General features: G+C 49.6%; 1 protein-coding gene across 4 annotated transcripts in view; it reads left to right on the forward strand.

Moving 5' to 3' along the window:
* TMEM132E (transmembrane protein 132E) overlaps positions 1 to 19074 on the forward strand; it is a 165749-nt gene that overhangs the window by 142152 nt on the left and 4523 nt on the right. For all 4 annotated transcript variants that reach the window (XM_061605146.1, XM_061605145.1, XM_061605144.1 and 1 more), the window contains 4 exons: positions 7246 to 7438; positions 9350 to 9493; positions 15980 to 16185; positions 17640 to 17919. In XM_061605146.1, coding sequence (XP_061461130.1) covers positions 7246 to 7438; positions 9350 to 9493; positions 15980 to 16185; positions 17640 to 17919 — 823 coding nt within the window. The remainder of the gene's footprint in view (positions 1 to 7245; positions 7439 to 9349; positions 9494 to 15979; positions 16186 to 17639; positions 17920 to 19074) is intronic.

A 19074-nucleotide genomic window follows, 5' to 3' on the forward strand; every position in this document is an offset into this window, starting at 1 on the left:
ATGCTTTTTTACTTTGAATGCAAGGCATCGAAGGCTACTAGCCACAATGTCTACGCTCTGTGTACGCTATCAGAGGCAGTGTGGCTCTTGGATATCAGTTCCCGAGAAATCACAAGTGGGGAGAGTTTCTGTTGCGCTCAGCTCTTCCTTGCGGCCTTCCCAGAGGCATCTGGTAGGCCACTGTGAGAACAGGATTGTGGACTAGATGGGCCCCCATGACCTGATTCAGCAGAAGTCTCTTATGATTAGGATGAAGGCTTATTAAGTTGGGGAGGGGATGCTAAATAAAGAGGACCTATGAATATAGCACAGTGGGGAGGAGAGCCTGGCTGGGAGTCCAGAGTCTGTGAGTTCAAATCCCCGCTCATGTCTCTCCTGGGTGTCAAGGGCCAGCTAAAGATCACCCCCACAGTGAGTGGCTCAGGGGTTATGTGCCCTGCCACCTGTGCAGCTGTGGGCCTGCTGCATAGTCCCAAGGAGCCCAATTGCCCCCAGCTGGCAGTTGCTGACAAGGAAGGGGTTGGCTTGTGCAGCTGTGGCAAGCTGAGCAGGCCCTCGCCAGCTGGGGAGGACTAGTCTCAGAGGGAGGCAATGGTAAACCCCCTCTGAATACCACTTGCCATGAACACCCTATTCATAGGGTCGCCATAAGTCGGGATTGACTTGAAGGCAGTCCATTTCCATTTCATGAGAGGAGGAGTGTGCATCCCTCCCCTATCACATAATAATAGAATTGTCAATCGATTCTGGAGTGGCTTAAGGGCGTCTTCAACCAATACATTTGGGGCATCCATTTTGTCCATGACAGATAAATTTATTTATTTATTTATTGCATTTGTGTACCGCCCCATAGCCAAAGCTGTCTGGGGGGCTTACAACAACTCTTGAGGGCATCCGTCGCCAACTGGGTGCCGTTCAGATGTTTATCTATAAAAGCATTACAACTCAAAAAAGTAAATCATCATGAAAAACAATACAGATAATCATTAAAGTGACTAGACCCTCCAGTCTCAGAGGGAGTCTACCTTTGAGCACCAGGTGCTGGAGACAGAAGGGAGGGTTGTAGCACTCATGTGGGCTTGTGGACATCCCAGAAGCACTTGGATGGCCAGTCTGGAAAACTAGGATGCTGGAGAAGGCTGGAGCTTCGGACTGATCCAACATGTCTCTTGCCGTGATGAAGAAGGGACGAGATGCTTAAGACCATAAGAAGAGCCTGCTGGATCAGGCCAGTGGCCCATCTAGTCCAGCATCCTGTTCTCACAGTGGCCAACCAGGTGCCTGGGGGAAGCCCACAAGCAGGACCCGAGTGCAAGAACACTCTCCCCTCCTGAGGCTTCCGGCAACTGGTTTTCAGAAGCATGCTGCCTCTGACTAGGGTGGCACAGCACAGCCATCACGGCTAGTAGCCATTGATAGCCCTGTCCTCCATGAATTTGTCACATCTAAGTTGGTGGTCATCACTGCCTCTTTTGGGATTGAATTCCATCGTTCAACGGTGCATGCTGTAGGGACAGGAGTTTTTAAGCAGTGCCTATAAAAGGGCATACGCGCCACCTCTGGGGCCAGTAGGAAAGGTGGCCGGCCACTGAGTAGAAATGATCAGCTGCAAAGGGTGTTCAACATTCCTTCCTCAACCGAGCCCTTGAGAGCCCAAGTTGAGGAGCAAGGGTCCTGTTTGCACAGACAGGTGCCTTGACCTCTCGCTACCCTTGATTGTTCCCACAGCTGAACCTGTGACCTGGGAAGGATTGATTGATTGCTTTTTATTTACGGTCACAGACCAAACTGAAGATATACAAATACACAAATGCACAACAATACTTAAAAGAAGCATTAAACACATCCACTCTTGTGAGATACCCTTTTACTGCGTATTACTGTGAGATACCCTCTTACTGGGAAGGACAGTCTTTGGGCCAGGAGGAAAAGTCTGTCTCTGATGCTTGATCTGCAGTGGTGCTTTCATAGATACAGGCTGATGCATAGTGATTTGTGTGACGAAAATATGCAGGTGTGAACAGGCCCAGGGTTCTCTCTGTGACTGGGCGCAATTTGATCAGCGGTGGCCGTAGGGATGTCCCAGTCTGTTTGCCACTTGCACATGTTTTTACCTAGAATTTGAGTATGAGTTTTATTTTTTTTTAAAAAACTGATTTGGAAGGGTAAGGAAGGTGGGATTAATCCTTCAAGTGGTGGGTGAACTTTAAGAAGGTTGGTCAGAGTTTAAGAATAGTCTGGGTTCAATTCAAAGACCTGGTTTTAAGCTTTAAAGTAGGGGAACCCCACACAAGTGTTCTTGCACTCGGGTCCTGCTTGCGGGCTTCCCCAGGCACCTGGTTGGCCACTGTGAGAACAGGATGCTGGACTAGATGGGCCACTGGCCTGATCCAGCAGGCTCTTCTGATGTTCTTATGTTCAAGGGATTGTGACAAGTGGGTGGGACAATAAAACTGCCGATATCGTAATGTTGTTATACGACACCTTATGCTGCTGGATCATGCTCTGCACCCTTGCCCAACTTCCCCTTTATCTAAGCTCTCTCCGATTGCTACATTCAACTATGTCAGCTTTTTGAAGGGCTTCCCAAATCCGTCCTTCCTCCTGTTCAGCCATGATTGTGCCTTCCTTCCCCAAGGTCTTCCTACGCCACAGCCTGGCAGCTCTGATTGGCCAGCTGTGCTTGCAGTGACTGATAACTCTTGTCTCTGTCCCGAGCAGATTGCTCACCCCCAGCAGGGAAGCTGGTTATCTCCACCAAACAGACTTCCTCATCGCCATCCATCATGCATCCCACCACCAGCCTGGAGATCTAGAGAACTGGTGCCAACTCATGCGCCTCTCTCACTCTCTAGGTGTCCAGGAAATGATTTAAGGATATGGGGGTGAAGTTATGGGAAGCCAGGAACTCTCTAGGCAACTCCCCTACCCTCAGACAGGGCTCTTCATGCCTGCAATCCCCATGTAACAGATTTTCTGTATCTCAGGACAAGGAGAAAGGGTTTTCATTTCTGATTAGCATGCAGTTATCAAATGCCCAGTAATCCTTCCAGGAGAACGAGTCAAAGGACATTTGTTGAAGGAAGTTGCTCCCTTGGAGCTGTCTGTGGTCCAACAACCCTTGACCCACCTTGCAGCTTCCTCTGTGGGATCCAGCATCAGACCAGAACATGACGGAGAGGTGGCTGGAGCCTGCTGGGATTGTAAGGGCGTGGCTGCCATGACTCCAGAATTTTGCAGTGACCAGGACACCCAGCATCAGCCATTGAGGAGGTGGACAATGTGCCTGGCTCTGAATCTAATAGTAGAGGTCCAGGGCCCACTGAACTGAGCCCCACAGTGCCAGGGCCCATGGAGCCACAGTTGGGATCCTCACAGGCACTTTCTCCTGAGCCTGAAGGACCACAAGCATCCTACACCACCTCCTCAGTCAACTGGCATGTGGCCTCTGGAAGGTTACCTGCAAGGGGATGCGGCCCTTGGGCTAAACAAAGGTCCCTCACCCTTGCCATAAGCGGCTTGCAAAGAAGATAATCCCCCAGGATTCCCCCAAATATAGTTTGGAAATGACTGCAGCATCTGTGATGACGAGCTGTCATTCAGGATCCGCAGGCATCCAGCTTTATAAGCGGACCATGTTCTCCTTTGCAAACCCCAGTGAGGAAGGGAGGAATGGAAGGTAGAGGAACGTCAGTGAATTCTGCCCTGTGGGTCAGATCTGTGTCTCTCCCATGCCCCCTCTTCTCAAGCCAAGGCCAATCTCCACAAGGGGAGGTCCCCACAGTGGTTCAGCAGGGCTAGATCAGAAGTCCCACAAGATGCGGCACCAGGCTTTGCAATTCGGGGAAGGTGAAAACACAACGGGTAAGCAGAGCTTAAAAACAAATACAGCCATCTCAAAACCAAAAGCATGGATCAAAGGCCTGATTCCCTTGCCCGAGGAGGCTTCCTGCAGAGTTCCTGATAAGCCTTTGTAGTGGGCTTGTTTTAAAGTGAGGTCCTCAAGGAGGGGAAGAGCTTAGAGGCTCGGGGGTGATTTCTGAGACTCTGAGATAGATCAGGAAGAAAGCCAGGATGCAGGCAGGGGAGGAAATTGGGATATGCCAGCTAGCAGAAGGCTTGCATCAAAAAGCGCCCAGCTCCGAATCGGAAGCCGGGGCTTCAGACAGCAGGCTTATAATGACCAGCTCTGACATTTTGGGAGACAGCCCAAGTTACGGCATTACGCAGTTACTTGTGATGCAAATGCTTTTGTGAGACGCCGCGATAATCCTGCGCTGCAGAGTTGATCACATCTGAATATCACTAATCCAGTTCAGAGGGCGAGTCTGTTGCTGAAAGCCAGTGTGGCAAGGCGGTGAGGGTGTTGGACTGGGACCTGGGAGACCAGGGTTCAAACCGCCCCAGTCATGAAGCTCGCGAGGTGACCTTGAGGGCCAGTCAGTGTCTCTCAGCCTAACCCACCTCACAGGGTTGTGAGGATAAAATCAGGAGAGGGAGGACCATGTTTGCACACCACCCTTTATTTTTATTTATTTATTTATTTATGTCATTTCTATACCGCTTTATATTATTTGGAAAACAAATCTCAAAGCGGTTTACAACCTAGATTAAAACATTGAACAAAACATCACAAAATATTAAAAGAAAACATTACAAATTCAAGCCAAATATAAAAAACACATTCAAAACAGCATAATTATCAGAAAAATAAAAGTATTCTCTTAAACATAAACATTATGAGTTAAGAATCAAATACAAAATACAAACTCCCAAAACAGCATCATTAGTTAATTAAGCTCTTTGGAGGAAAGGTGGGATATAAATGTAATGATATTATTATTATTATTATTATTATTGCATTTATATCTTCCTTTCCTCCAAGGAGCTCAAGATGGCATACAGAGTTCTCCTCCCTCTCCATTTTATCCTCACAGCAACCCTGTGAGGTAGGTTACACTGAGACAGTGGTTGGCCCAAGGTCACCCAGTGAGCTTCATGGCTGAGTGGGGATTTGAACCCTGGACTCCCAGGTCGCAGTCTGACACTCTACACCTCACTGGTTTTCAGTAATACAATAAAAGGGCCCTTCCTGTCAATGTGACTTCCTGGACCCTAATTACTCCTAAAACAAGCACATTTTTGTAGGTTGTTTTGACTAACATACATGTTTTTGCAAGCAATTTCTCCCAATATAATGCATTTTGCATGCTATTCTCACCAACATATTTTTATTTATTTATTTATTTATTAAATTTATACCCCGCCTTATGGCCAAAAGGCCCTCAAGGCGGCTTACAAAAAACACAAACATAACAATACATCAACAGAGCACAATACATCAATAAAACAATACAATGCTCAAAATGAAATGACAAATAACATTATTAAAAGCAAATTATTGAGCAAGTGTTACTTTCAATACTGGTATATACATGTCCACAAGCCAAGGACAAGAATAAGGTATTTATTTTCATGCACACGGTTCCCCTGATGCATCTGTGGAAACTGTGGTTGGAGAACCACATTGCAAAATTTGAGGAAGGGCAAATTTCGGAGGATGGCCGCGTTTCGGTTCTCAGGATGTTTTGGAAAGTGTGATTTTGATAAATTCAGCTTGATATGCAAACTGAATTGAATGTCTCCCCCTTCCTATCTGGGTTGCCCATCTCATCTTTCCCAGAGATGAATTGCAAATATCTTTTCACTCTTGCAACATTAGGAGCCTGGGAGATCTGCAGTTTGCAGCGACACCAGTCTAACACATGCTTCACTTTACGTTCATGATATAGTTTTAGGTGTAACAAGATGAAGGGGCTGGCCTCGAACCAGAGTGGCACGGGGAGTGGCAGCTGATTGGCTTGCTCTCGGGCTGCAGATTAAATTCAGCTTTGCAAGGCTGGAGGCGGTCAATGAATTTAAAGCGATTACAGTCACCTAAAAAAAATAAATCAAATATCACCGATGCAGAAAGGAAAAACATCTTTGGAGTTCTCCGTTCCCTTGGGGATTGGGACATCAAAGGCTTTAATTTGTCTTGGCCATTCAACCCTTGGCGTCTGAGCATGGGGGAGAGTTTCCCAGGAAGAAGGGGTCCAAAGCTCTGGTGTAGTGGGAGCAGCTGGGCAGTAGGGGGTGCTGTGGAGTTGTGGGTTCAAAACAGCTGGTGCAAGATAGAAGGGGAAATTCTGTCCACTTTTTTGACGATTTAACTAATTAAATAATGATCAACTGCACTTTTATGACTAGTATAAGAAGGTGGTGTGCAACGTGAAAACACACTGCCGGAATAACAACAGTAAAAACATCGCCCTCTGAAGGCCTGTCCAGTTTTAAAAAGAAAGAGCACAGATGACTTCTGCCAGATCTCAGTTGGCAAGGGGTTCCGCAGGGCACGGCCTGCCACCCTGAAGACTTAGTCCCTGATAAAGGCAGGTCAAAACGCAGCAGTATAGGGCCCAAGTTGGGTCAATACACAAAGCCCTGGACAAGAAACTTCAACCTGGCCTGGTAGCAAATTGGCAACCAGCGCAGCTCTCTTAGCAGAGGCACATAAGAGCATAAGAATGTGAACAGAGCCTGCTGGATCAGGCCAGTGGCCCATCTAGTCCAGCCTCTTGTTCTCACAGTGGCCAACCAGCTGCCCCAAAGGGAAGCCTGCAAGCAGGACCTGAGCGCAAGAGCAACTCTCCCCTCCTGCGATGTCCAGCAACTGGTGTTTGGAAGCATACTGTCCACGGAGGCAGAGCGTAGCCATCCTGGCGAGTAGCCATTGATAACCTTAGCCTCTGTGTTTTTGTCTAATCCTCTTTTAAAGCCATCCTTGCCTCCTGGGGGAGCGAATCCCATAGTTTAACTGTGTGCTGTGTGGAGAAGTCTTTTGTCTGTCCTGAATCTTCCAACATTCACCTTTGTTGGATGTCCACAAGTTCTAGTGTTGTGAGAGAGGGAGAAAAATGTCTCTCTGTCCACTTTCACAGCAGTTCTCTGGGTTTGCAGGCAGAGGACATTCTGCCCCCTAACTGGAGGTGCTGGGGGTTGAACCCACGACCTTCTGCATGCAAAGCAGATGCTGTGCAACTGAGCTACAGGCGTTTCTGTAAGGATCCAGATGCGGGGGGTAAAAATAACTAATTTGGTAAAAACAAAAACAAGAAAAAGTAGAGATTTGTGGGTTGAGTGCTCTATTCCTCTTCTCCGATCCCAAGCCCCCGATGACATCTCTCTCTTCCTCTCTTTCTGCAGGGCTGAGGATTCCCCCTGTGAGATCATGCAGCTGGACTTTGAAATGGAGAACTTCACTAGCCAGTCGGTGACCCGGCGCATCATGTGGCATATCGACTACCGGGGCCATAGCCCCCCGCCTGACCTGGAGAAGGCTGTAACGGAGCTGACAGTCATTCAGAGGGACATTCGTGCCATCCTTCCTCTTGCCATGGTGAGTGTCTCGGCAGCCGGCCTGGCTGTTGGGGAGGGGGGATGCCGTCCCTTCTGTTGCACGACTCGCCCTCCTCCTGGAATCAGCCCATCCATTCTGCTGCTGTCTGTAATTCCTCTGATGCATGTAATGAAGCCTGAGCTTTTCCCACTTCAGTGTCTGGAACACAGTTTTATTCCAGGATGAAATATGTATTTTTAGTGAGGGGGAACAAAACCCCAGAACATTGTCTCCATCAGTTGCTTGAAGCAGTGGAGGTGGATGGCTCCAATGTTGATAGGCCAGTGAATCTGCTCCAGCAACGAACTTTCAAGGAGCTGTCCAGGGTCCTGACACCTTACCGTGGACAGCTCCGTGGTTTAGTGCAACCTTCCGAGGAGCTATCCAAGGTGCTGCTTCAAGGCGACTTTCAGGATTCTTTGGGGGAAGCCATGGCTGTTTAAAGCGGAATAAAGGTCTGGTGTGAATGTGGCCTTATTAGACAGATTTCAGGATGAGCTGAGGCCTACCGGGACAAATAAGCATGAATGCCTGTTTCCCCCATGATTTGGACAGAGAAAACTTAGTAGTTACTCAGTTCTGTCTCAATCAGGGGATGAGGAACCTTCAGCCCTCGAGATATTGCTGGCCTCCAAACTCCCATCATCCCTGAGCATTGACCATTTGCCTGGCTGCAATGTGTCCTTGAACTTTGATCATGCCTCTGGCTTTCCTGGTCGGAAGATAGAGAGGAATGTGTGAGTGCGTGTAGAAACTAGCCTACTGTACAAAGGTGAAATGTACATTCATTACGCCATCCTTTTTTGTCTTTGGTCCTTCCCACGTCTGATATATGGCCCCCAAAGGTTCCCTCGAAGAGAACAGGGCCCTCAGACTTACGGAATGCTTTTCCCAGAGATGCCCACCTGGTGCCGCTGAAAGTGATAGCTTTCCGACACCAAGCGTTTTGTGATGTGCAAATAAAACAATAGTACATGTACTTTTTCTTTCCTTTTACATTTTAAAAGTGTATCACTTTACATTTTTACTCTTTTGAAATGTAAAATGTAAAAGGAAGGAGAAAGCGCCCAGTGGTGGAAGTGGGAGTCTGCTTTGAATTGAGCATGAGCAGCTAGCAGAGCTGCTCACTTTACATAGAGAGCCAGTGTGGCCTAGTGGTTAGAGTGTTGGACTATGCCCTGGGAGATCAGGGTTCGAATCCCCATACAGCCACGAAGCTCACTGGGTGACCTTGGGCCAGTCCCTGCCTCTCAGCCTCAGAGGGAGGCAATGGTGAACCCCCTCGGAATTCCACTTACCATGAACACCCTATTCGTAGGGTCGCCCATAAGTCAGATTCGACTTGAAGGCAGGCCATACCATACATGTGGCAAAACAGCACAGGTGGAATCTCAAAGAAAATAATATTTAGTTACTAATATTTGTGTTCTTTTGATTTACTGATTTTTTTACCGTTTTAACTATTTTATGTATGTTTGTGGGTTTTTTAAAATTAAATTATGTGGGTTTTAGCAGGGTTTCCTCTACAGTTTTAGAGAGCACTTCAATTAGGCGGTTTATAAATCTTCTAAATAAATAAATGAAAGACATAAATAAATTAAAGAGGGCTGCTAGATATCTTGCAGAAATGAGCTGATGGGGAGAATGGGGGGAAGAGAGTTCAGCAGGTGTGGGGAACCTCCATACCATGGGCTGAAAGTGGCCCCCAGACCTCCCCATTTGACCCCCGAGGACATTTCAGGCAAGTCACATCCACCTGCCCTACACCCAATGTCATATATGAGATCAGGTGTGGGGCAGATAAAAGTGAGGCTTCGCCGCAAGGAGTTTTGCAGGCTGGACCAAAACGGTTTCCCCTCCCTGTAGTATAGGATCTGGGCCCTGTAACACAGCCTCCTTTATCACCTCAAGGACACGGAGATCATCAATACGGCAATCCTCACAGGTCGGACGGTAGCCATCCCAGTCAAAGTCATTGCCATTGAGATGACAGGCGTCATCGTGGACGTCTTGACCGCGGTAGCGTGCAAGTCCACCAACGAGGACATCATCAAGGTAGGTGAGGGAGGTGGGGAGAGGGGAAAACACACTGGCTGAACATTGGGTGGCCTTGCACCAGTGGGGGAAGAGGCACAGGCTGAATTTGCTGGATCAGTCCAAATGTGGCTAACCCAGTTGCCTCTGGAAATTCACTCCAAGCAAGGTGTGGCAATGACCACCTACTCAGATGCCTTTGAGAGGGGATTAGACAGATTGATGGATAAGGGAATCAACAGCTACTAGCCCCAGTGGCTGTGTACTACCCAAGGTACCTCCCAACCTGTGCAGAGAGTATTTCTTCCCCGTGATGGAGCGATAACAACTGGTATCTCGACCTACCCTCTGATGTGGTGTAGCCTATTGAAACTGAGTCAGACTGTGGAATTCGCTGCCACGGGAGGCAGTGATGTCTACCAACTTTGGTAGCTTTAAAAGAGGGTTAGACAAGCACATGGAGGATAAGGCTATTAGTGGCTACTGGCCACGATGGCTATGCTCTGCTTCCACGAATGGAGGCTGTAGGCTTGCAAATCCCAGCCGCTGGAAACTGCAGGAGGGGAGAGTGCTCTGGTTCTTAGGTCCTGCTTGTGGGCTTCCTAGAAGAGGGACCTGGTTGGCCACTGTGAGAACAGGATTCTAGATGGACCATTGGCCTGATCCTGAGTCGGTGTAGACAATAGTGAGCTAAATGTCTGGCTCGGTAAAAGGCATCTTCTTATGTTCCCATCCTTACCCTGAAGAGGATTCAGATTCAGATGAGTCGCAGGTCACTTCCCTGGTGTTGATGGGGCAGCCTAGATGGGCCATTGGCCTCAGTCTATCTGCAGGAGCACCTCCAGCATCATCAGCTATGCCGCCCAACAAGATCAGCCTCAAAAGACCTTCTCTCCATCCCATCAGTCAAAACAGCCAGACTGGTGAGGACTAGGGAGAAGGCTTTTTCAATTGTGGCCCCCACCCTGTGGAACTCCCTCCCAAATGATCTCCGCCATGCCCCCTCTATGATGCACTTCCGCTGGGCCCTGAAGACCTGGCTCTTCAGGCAGGCTTTCGGGGTGGGTTAGGTTTTATCGTCATTGTTTTCAGATTTTAATGTTTATTGTATCTGTATGCCTATTTTGTACGTCGCCCAGAGTGGCTGGATAGCTAGCCAGATGGGCGACTAAGAAATTCAATAAATAAATAAATTCAGCAGGGCTCTCCTTGGGGTCTACCACTGTCAGCGTTCTTCCACCTCACCCCTTCCTCATTCCTCTGCATGTGCAGACAGACGCAGCTTAAGCTACCCTCCGTCACCACATCTTGGGGCAGTACCTTTCAGAGGAGGTTGAGAAGAGACGCTTGGCCCGTAGCCCAGATGATGGATGCCCTGTTCTGTGGAGAGCCAGAGATACATAGTGGGAAAGCAGTAGCAGACTTGCGTCGACAAAACGTCCTCGTCAAAGTCACAGCAGGCAAAGTCCAGCTCAGGAAACAGTAGCACTGTGCACCCAGGTCCAGGCAGACCATAGCAGCACCCTGGAAAGCTCCCAGCGGAGCTCCCCACACGGTAGCGAAGGGAGTGTAGCTGTCTCAGCGGAGAGCTGAGCCTTCTAAATGCAGGCAATGCTCTGAAAGCCTTGGCAGTGTTCTTTCAGAGGCTTCCTGCCTGGCTCTGCATCCACTGGCTTCTGCAAGGCCAGGACCTCACGATGGGAAATCCCCTGCAGGCCAAAGCTGAGGCGGAGCCCCTTCCTAGCAGCGGCACCAGGGGCAGCCTGACCATTAACACCGCCTGCGCTTGCTCAACTTGAACATTCTCCATTCATCTCCTACTGCAATGGATCGGGGCAGACTCAGGCTGTCATGGGTCTTCCGGAGTCGAGTCCTCTGAGTCAGAGGGTGCATGTGAGAGCCCTTCTGGGGCCAGCCCTGTCTGCCTGTCCCCTTCTGCTTCAGAGCCCTTGCCTCTAATTAGGCTTCTTTTTTCTTCTCAGCCAAACATCCCAGATAGCCTAATCCTTCCTTGTATGGAAGGCGCTCTGACCCCTGTATCCATCTGGTTGCTCTTTCTCCATTGCCGTGCTCCTCCTTTTGCCATTTCGGCACACCCAACCCGCCTTCTCTCTGTGACGGGCAGATCCCACGCAGGAGGCCCTACCCCAGTGCAAAACATAGCCACAGCTCTGGAAGCTGCAGCGGCCGGCTCATCCCTTGCCCAACCCCTCACCCGCCGCCTGGATTAAAAATAATCAAGTTTGATTTACCACTGCAGGTGTTAATGGTCCTTTTCCAGCCTGAACAAGCACAGTAGCTATCAAGCACTTCCGGATAAGCTTTGAGACACTTTGATGGGGCTATCGGGTTATTTCCCTGCTCGTAAATCTCTCTGGTTGCTGGTCCCTGAATCTGGGGAAGGGCCAGTGCGTGCGAGCCAGGATGAACAATTTATCAAGTCACCGAGCCTTTGCCTTGTGTTGTGCATTGCCTTTCTCTACTCCCCTCCGGCGCCCCTCTGTTGAGTTATGTCGACTGTGTCCTGAAGAGGTGTGCTTGGCAGTACCTGGAGAGATTGGAGGGAGGCCGACTGCTCTGTCAGGACTGTAAACCTGCGCCATCCATCAGGCAGCCTGCTATCTGTTACTGTAAATAATTCAGCATTAAGGAGAGCGGTGGCGTCCTCACTGTCTGTCTCCTGGCTCCCTGGGTGTGCGCAGCATCGAGGGGCATTAACAACGGGAGCAGCTCTATTGCCCTCCCGGCTCAAAGGATGCCAGGAACAGGCCTCTGAGCTTATGGATACTGCAGGCCTGTCTACCTGCCTTGGAATTATGCCGCTTCCTTGCAGAGCACACACCTTGCGCCCAGAAGCTGCCAGGTTTAATCCCCGACAGCGTTGCCAACTCACAGGACCAGGAAGGAAGCAGAGCGGGGTGTGCAGCTGCCGGCCGGAGTTATCTGGCCTAGACAGATCAAGTGGTTGGACTCGGGATATGGCAGCTCGCATATTCAGATTGATGATTATGGGGGTCCAAAGCTCAGTGGCTCAGTGAAGTGAAGGACTTCCCTTTGCTTGAGACTCCGTAGGGCCGCTGCCAATCTGTGTAGACAGTGCTGGCCTGGATGGATCAAAGCTCCGATTCTGGGTTAAGTAACCGGGGCAGCTGAAATTTCCTCTTCTCTACAGCCATTAAAGGTGCAGGATCCTTGTCCTGTTCTGCACTAGCCATAGTGCCAAATTTTACCTAATCCTTTCCTAAAGCCATCCAAGTTGGTGGCCATTACTGCCCCGTGGCGAGCGAATCCCATAGTTTAACTACGTGCTGAGTAAAGAAGTCCTTTCCTTTGTCTGTTCTGAATCTTCCAACATTCAACTTCATTGGATGCCCACGAGTTCTAGCGTTATGAGAGAGGGAGAAAAACTTTTCCCTATCCACATTCTCCATGCCATGCATAAGAAAATATTTTCCTGCACTGGACAGTGCCACCGAATTTGCTTTTGTTTTCCCCACAGGTCCAATTTTCTGGCAAGGGAACTCTCTGCAGCAACAGCGAGTCACACCCCATCGCTTCTACCCCCCCAAACTTTCCTTTTGTTTCGGTCCACGAATGGAGGCTACCCAAAACGCAACTGACGTTCGGCACAGCGTGTTTGGGAGTTGCTCTTGGGCAGTGCTTCAGTGCAAACACGACTATTAGCCAACCCTGGAAGGTTGGGAGAGCCACCTCTGGCCTGTGTTGGTGGCTCCGTTTATTAGCGCAGGGGATGCGAGTGACGGCGCGGCATCTATATTTTGATGAATGACACAATATCCAGAGATGCATTTCAGGACTCATTTTTATTCCGATGCTGAGCGGAGATTGTCTTTACAGACATGCTGAGCTTGTGTCTCTTGGATGTTGAAGCAAAGCCTAAGTAGCCCCAGGGGAATACAAGGAAATAAACCCCAGCCATGTCTAACACACAAGCACGCCTCATCTCAGACCACAGTGACCAGCCAGCTCATTAGATGAGACTTTTCAGGGGCTTCGGTTTTGGGGGATGGGAGGTGAATCTTGGATCTTCAGACCCATATGGGCCTCTGATTGAAATCACCAGGGAAAGGGCCATAGCTCAGTGGCAGAGCACATGAGAGGCAGTATGCTGTAATGGTTAGAGTGTTGGACTGTGACTTGGGAGACCAGGGTTCAAACCTCCACTCAGCCATGAAGCAGGGTGGGTGACCTTGGGCCAGTTACTATCTCTCAGCCTAACCTACCTCATAGGGTTGTTGTGAGGATAAAATGGGCGGGGGAGAACCATCTTGTACACCGCCCTGAGCTCCTTGGAGCAAAGCAGAGGGATAAGTGTAAGGAATAATACCGTCTCATGCTTTGCATGCAGGCTGCCCCAGGGTTGATCTTTGACTGCAACCTCAATCTGCTGAGTTACCTTTGCTTATTCTGTGAATAACTTTGGGGTTTATCAGATGACAGTATATTTGCCTGCTGTTTCTCTTTGTTTTTTAATCCCACCTCCCCATGCATTTGAGGTAGCGCACAACAAAAATAATGCCTGAGTGATAAAATGCAGTCATTTAAAGCAACAACCACACCAGGCAATCCCTAGCACAAAGGTAGCCAGGGTGGCGCCCTCCGGGTGCTGTTGGACTCCATCTCTTATCAGCCAATGGTCAGGGATGACAGGTGTTGGAGTCCAACAATCACTGGAGGGCACCCTGTGGCCTGCTCCTAGGGTGGACAATATTAAAAAAGACAGATCAACTAATAATCTAATTCAGTATAAGGCAGCTTTGTATGTACATACTAGTGGAGACTGGTGGCTCCAGTGTCTAGTTTGGGAACAGGTTTCAGCACCTTGGAAAGCTCCTTCAAAGTTCAGACTAAACCTCCGAGTGGATTCATTGCCTGACTAGCGTTGGAGCCGCCAGTGTCCACTGTTAGGTCTTCCCAGAAGCCTTTAGGACCAGCAAATGCCTGAACCTTAAGTCAGAATATGGCCTTTCCTTTGGTGGAGCCGAGGCATCTCAAGGAGGGTACTGGACTTTCCGCAAGACCACAGTCCTTCAGTGCGTTCTCAGGCGTCTCTTACCTCAGAGGGATGGGCTTGGACCTGCTTCTGGTCTATACTTTTGGGGCTAGAAGGCCCAGCTCATCACAAGGAAGGGTTGAGGACTGTCTCTCTGTCAGGGCTAGGTCATGAAGAGAGTGAGGAGCCAGGGCCCAAGGGCAACCAGGGTCTATGGGCAACCAGGAGAACAAGCCAGAGAGTCAAGATGGAGGAGCGATCAGGACCAAGGCACTCGACCAGAAAGAAAAAACATGCTCGAGCTCAGGTAGACCGTGCTGCTCAAGGAAGACTCAATGGGAAAAGGATGTCCTTACATACTCGTGAGCCAACCATCAGCCTGGGTGGGCGGAGCCAGGACAGGTCTAGAAAGTTCTTTCCAGAGAGACTGCAGTCCTTGATAGTTTAGACTAAAACTCTGGAGTGGATTCCACTGCCCCCCTGATATGGATCACCACTGCCACCTGGGCTTAATTTCAGATGGCTGGAGTGGGCAGGGAAGCAAACTGCACCACCATCTCTCCCCGATTTGCCGGTGTGTGTGTGTGTCCGTGTGTCCAGCTTGTGTACCACCACCAGGCTCTGGCCTGAGAAGGAAATTGCAGGAAAACTGGCCACACGTGCCAAGGAAACGCCCTTGCCTCTTAGGACTGGTTGTATTCAACCAAGGACGACGCAATACCGAAAGAAGACCGACTTGCTTGGGTCCGTCAATGGGCCATCGCAGATATGCCCCTACGGACCTTTTGTAACACCTCATGCGCTGCGCTGTTCAGTGGAGCCAGCATTCACGTTGGGACTCCCGAGATGTAGGGCAACACTAAAAAACTCTACAGTTGCCAGATTGTGGGTGTGAACTATTTACCAAGGATGGTTGTTGTTTTTTTAAATCATAGCGCAGGGCAACTCTGCTGCTCAGCATATAAACATTATGCACAGATGGGTGCGTAGAAAGATGCCTCATAATGAGCCAGATCCTTGGCCCATCTAACTCGGACTGGCAGTGGCTCTCCAGAATTTCAAATGGGAGACATTCCCCTCCTACCTGGAGATGCTGGGACCTTCTCCATGCAAAGCAGATGCTCCACCATTGAGCTACAGCCCTTTCCCTAACCATGGAAGCCACCTTACCCAACCATCGGTCCATCCAGCTCTCTGTTGTCTACCCTCACTGGCAGTGGCTCTCCCCTGGTTCAAGTGGGGGTCTCTCCCAGCCCTACCTGGAAACACCAGGAATCATACCTGGGACCTTCTGCATGCAAAGATAGATGCCCTACCACCAACATCTCACAGCCTCTATAAAAACTCCTTTCTTCCTGGTTCGGGCCAGGGGAAGAGCTGCTCTTTCTGAATCCAGGTGGCATATCCTTTGCTCCCACAGAGAGACACACACTGAAAACCCCATGAAAAGTCTCCGGCAGGCCTCTTGAAAGCAATCCTCCCTCATTCCCTAGGTTTCCAGCAGCTGTGACTACGTCTTTGTGAGCGGCAAGGAATCAAGGGGCTCTATGAATGCAGGAGTGTCCTTCACCTACGAGCACCTCACTGCCCTCTTGGAGATGACCGTCTGGGTCCCCAAACTCCCCCTGCACATCGAGCTCTCCGACCTGCGGCTCAGCCAAGTGAAGGGGTGGCGAGTTCCAGTCTTACCTGATCGGAGGTAGGTCAGGAGCAGGGGAGGGCATGGGGCAGAAGGAAGTCTGCCTGAGCAGGCTTAGGGGTTGAGGGCGAGAGCCTGTGGGCATGCACAGTGAGGACTAGCAGACATTCCTGGCTTTGTTTCCCAGACGCTCAAGCTGTTCCTGGCTTTTGTACTCTAGATGCTCTTTTTCGCAGTCTTAGCACATGTAAGGGGCAACCCACAGCTCAGCAAAATAATAACAACTTATTTCATTTGTTAGTCGCCTAGTACCAAGGAAGGCTCTATGCGACTTCCAACAGATTTAAAAAGCAGACAGAAAGTGAAAACAGGAATAATAAATAAGAACACATGCAAACGAATAACATCTAAAGCTCTTCAATACAGTAAAAGCATGCTCTTGCAGACATACATGATAGCCAATAAAAACAGGGAACACCCCCTCTCCCCAAATGACAAAAAGAATAACTGGGACAGCGCATGTCAAAGGTCAAAGGCCTGAGTGAAGAGGAAGGTGCCTAAAGCTGGGCAGAGATGGCACCAGGCATGTCTCACCAGGGAGAGCATTTCATAGCGAGGGGGCCACCACTAAAATGGCCCATTCCGGTGTTGCCACCCTCCAAGCCTCCCATGGAGGGAGAACACAACGGAGGGCCTCTGATGATGAACGTGGGGTCTGGGTAGGACTTTATTTTAAATTTAGGATCAGGAGAGGTCTGTTTGGGGAGTGCTTTCTATTTCCTGAAGATTCAGAGCTTCCCCCCTCCATCACATCAAAGTCACCCCCAAAATTCAGGGGAACATTGGCGGCAGCCCCAGGGCAATGTAAGCAACTACAGCCAATATTTTTATTAGTGAAAATAAATTCCATCCAGCAAAGTAAAATAAATTGACCCACTATACTGTAAAAAGCACCAGCTTGTTTCAAAGATGAGTGTGACGGGCCCCTGCAAAAAGGGTTCAACATATTGTCCCATCCAGGCAGGCAGCATTGCCCTTACTCTGATTTGGTATTGTGATGTCATCACATGCCAAATCTGATTAACTACCCAATGCCGTGGTGTCATCACACTGGCTATGTGATCCCTGATTGGCCAGGATTATCTGGCTAGCATGAAGAACGCTCTTTTAAGATAAATGAATGTGTTAGAAAAAGCATTGCCCTGTTTCAGACATAGGTGTAACTGATTTTAGCGTATTTTAAAACTGTTGTAACCCACCCTGGGACCTCATGCTGAAGAGGGGGTAAGAAATAAATGTTCTTCCATTCAGTGAGTGGGCAGGCAGCATGGCCTTCACTCTGATTTGGCTTTGTGACATTATATATCACAGGCCAAATCAGAATAGCTATGCAGTGCTGTGTGATCCCTGATTGGCTAGCAAGAACCCTCTTTTTTAGAGGGAAAAAGGTTAGCACCAAAGCGGCTTGTGACCCAACGTCTTTGACTCCGCTAATGTTTCCCAATTGCCCACAGGTCTGTCCGGGAGAGCGAGGACGATGACGAGGAGGAGGAACAACGACAGAGCCGGGGCTGCACCCTCCAGTACCAGCACACCACCCTGCAGGTGTTCACTCAGTTCCACACCACCTCCTCGGAGGGCACCGACCAGGTGGTCACCATGCTGGGCCCGGAGTGGATGGTTGAGGTCACGGACCTGGTCAGCGACTTCATGAAGGTCGACGACCCCCAGGTGGCACGCATGGTCGACACCAACACTCTAGCTGGCCGGGAGCCTGGCACCACCCTGTTCAAGGTACATGCAGGGCACTGGCTGAACAAAGGAAGGCCGTAGCTCCGTGGGAGAGCATCTGCCTTCCACACAGAAGGTCCCAGGTTCAATCCCGCAATGGCATCTCCAGGCAGGGCTGGGAATATCCCCCTGCCTGGAACCCTGGATAGCCACTGCTGACCAAAGGGCTGACTCAGTATAAGGCAGCTTTCTACGTTCCTATGTTAAGGAGGGAATGTGTTCTTCCTCTTTTCATGGAGAAGGAGGAGCTATCAACATTAAACAATCTTGCTGAGCACTTTTAGATCTGGAGGAGTTTTTCCCCCCACTGGATGCTCCTCATATTACATAAGGACGTAAGAACATCAGAAGATGTTCTCCTGGATTAGGCCAGTTGCCCATCTCATCCAGCATCCTGCTCTCACGGTGGCCAGCCAGATGCCCCAAAGGGAAGCCCGCAAGCAGGACCTGAGTGCAAGAGCAACTCTCCCCTCCTGCCGTTTCTAGCAGCTGCTCTTTGGAAGTGTGCCTCCTCTGACCATGAAGGCAGAGCATAGCCATTGTGGCTGGTAGCCGTTGATAGCTTCACCCTCCATGGATTTCTCTAATCCTCTGTTAAAGCCACCTACGTTGGTGGCCGTCGCTGCCTCTTGCGGGAGCGAATCCCACACTTTAACTATGTGCTGCGTGGAGAAGTCCTTCCTTGCGTCCGTCCTGAATCTTCCAGTGCTCAGCTACAGTGGATGCCCCTCAGTTTTAGTATTAGAACGAGGGAGGGAGGAAAACTTTTCTCGGTCTACATTTTGTGTGCCGTGCATAATTTTATACACTTGATCCTACTGGAGGCAGAAGGCAGGGAAGCTCCCTTTCCACATGCTCAGAGGCTCTCTTTCTCTTCTTGCTTCACACCTCCCAGGGCTAAGAAAACAGAGCCATGTTCCCTAGATGGACGTTCCTGCCTCTAAGTACATTCTTCTCCCTCCTCCGCAATTCACCCCGCCCTGCTGTCTCTCTCTTTTATGCATTTCCCCCTGAACCATCACTCAGCTTGAACCTGTGCCAGGCATCTTTTAGCTACAATTAGTTCCAGGTCTGGGCAGTGTATTGCCTTCGTAAGCAAAATTCCCGGGCTCCCAGATGCTATCTGCAAAGATTTGAGCGGCTCAAGGTCGACGTGTC

The sequence above is a fragment of the Rhineura floridana genome, chromosome 21 (genome assembly GCF_030035675.1).
Source record: "Rhineura floridana isolate rRhiFlo1 chromosome 21, rRhiFlo1.hap2, whole genome shotgun sequence".
In the NCBI taxonomy this organism is placed as follows: Eukaryota; Metazoa; Chordata; class Lepidosauria; order Squamata; family Rhineuridae; genus Rhineura; species Rhineura floridana.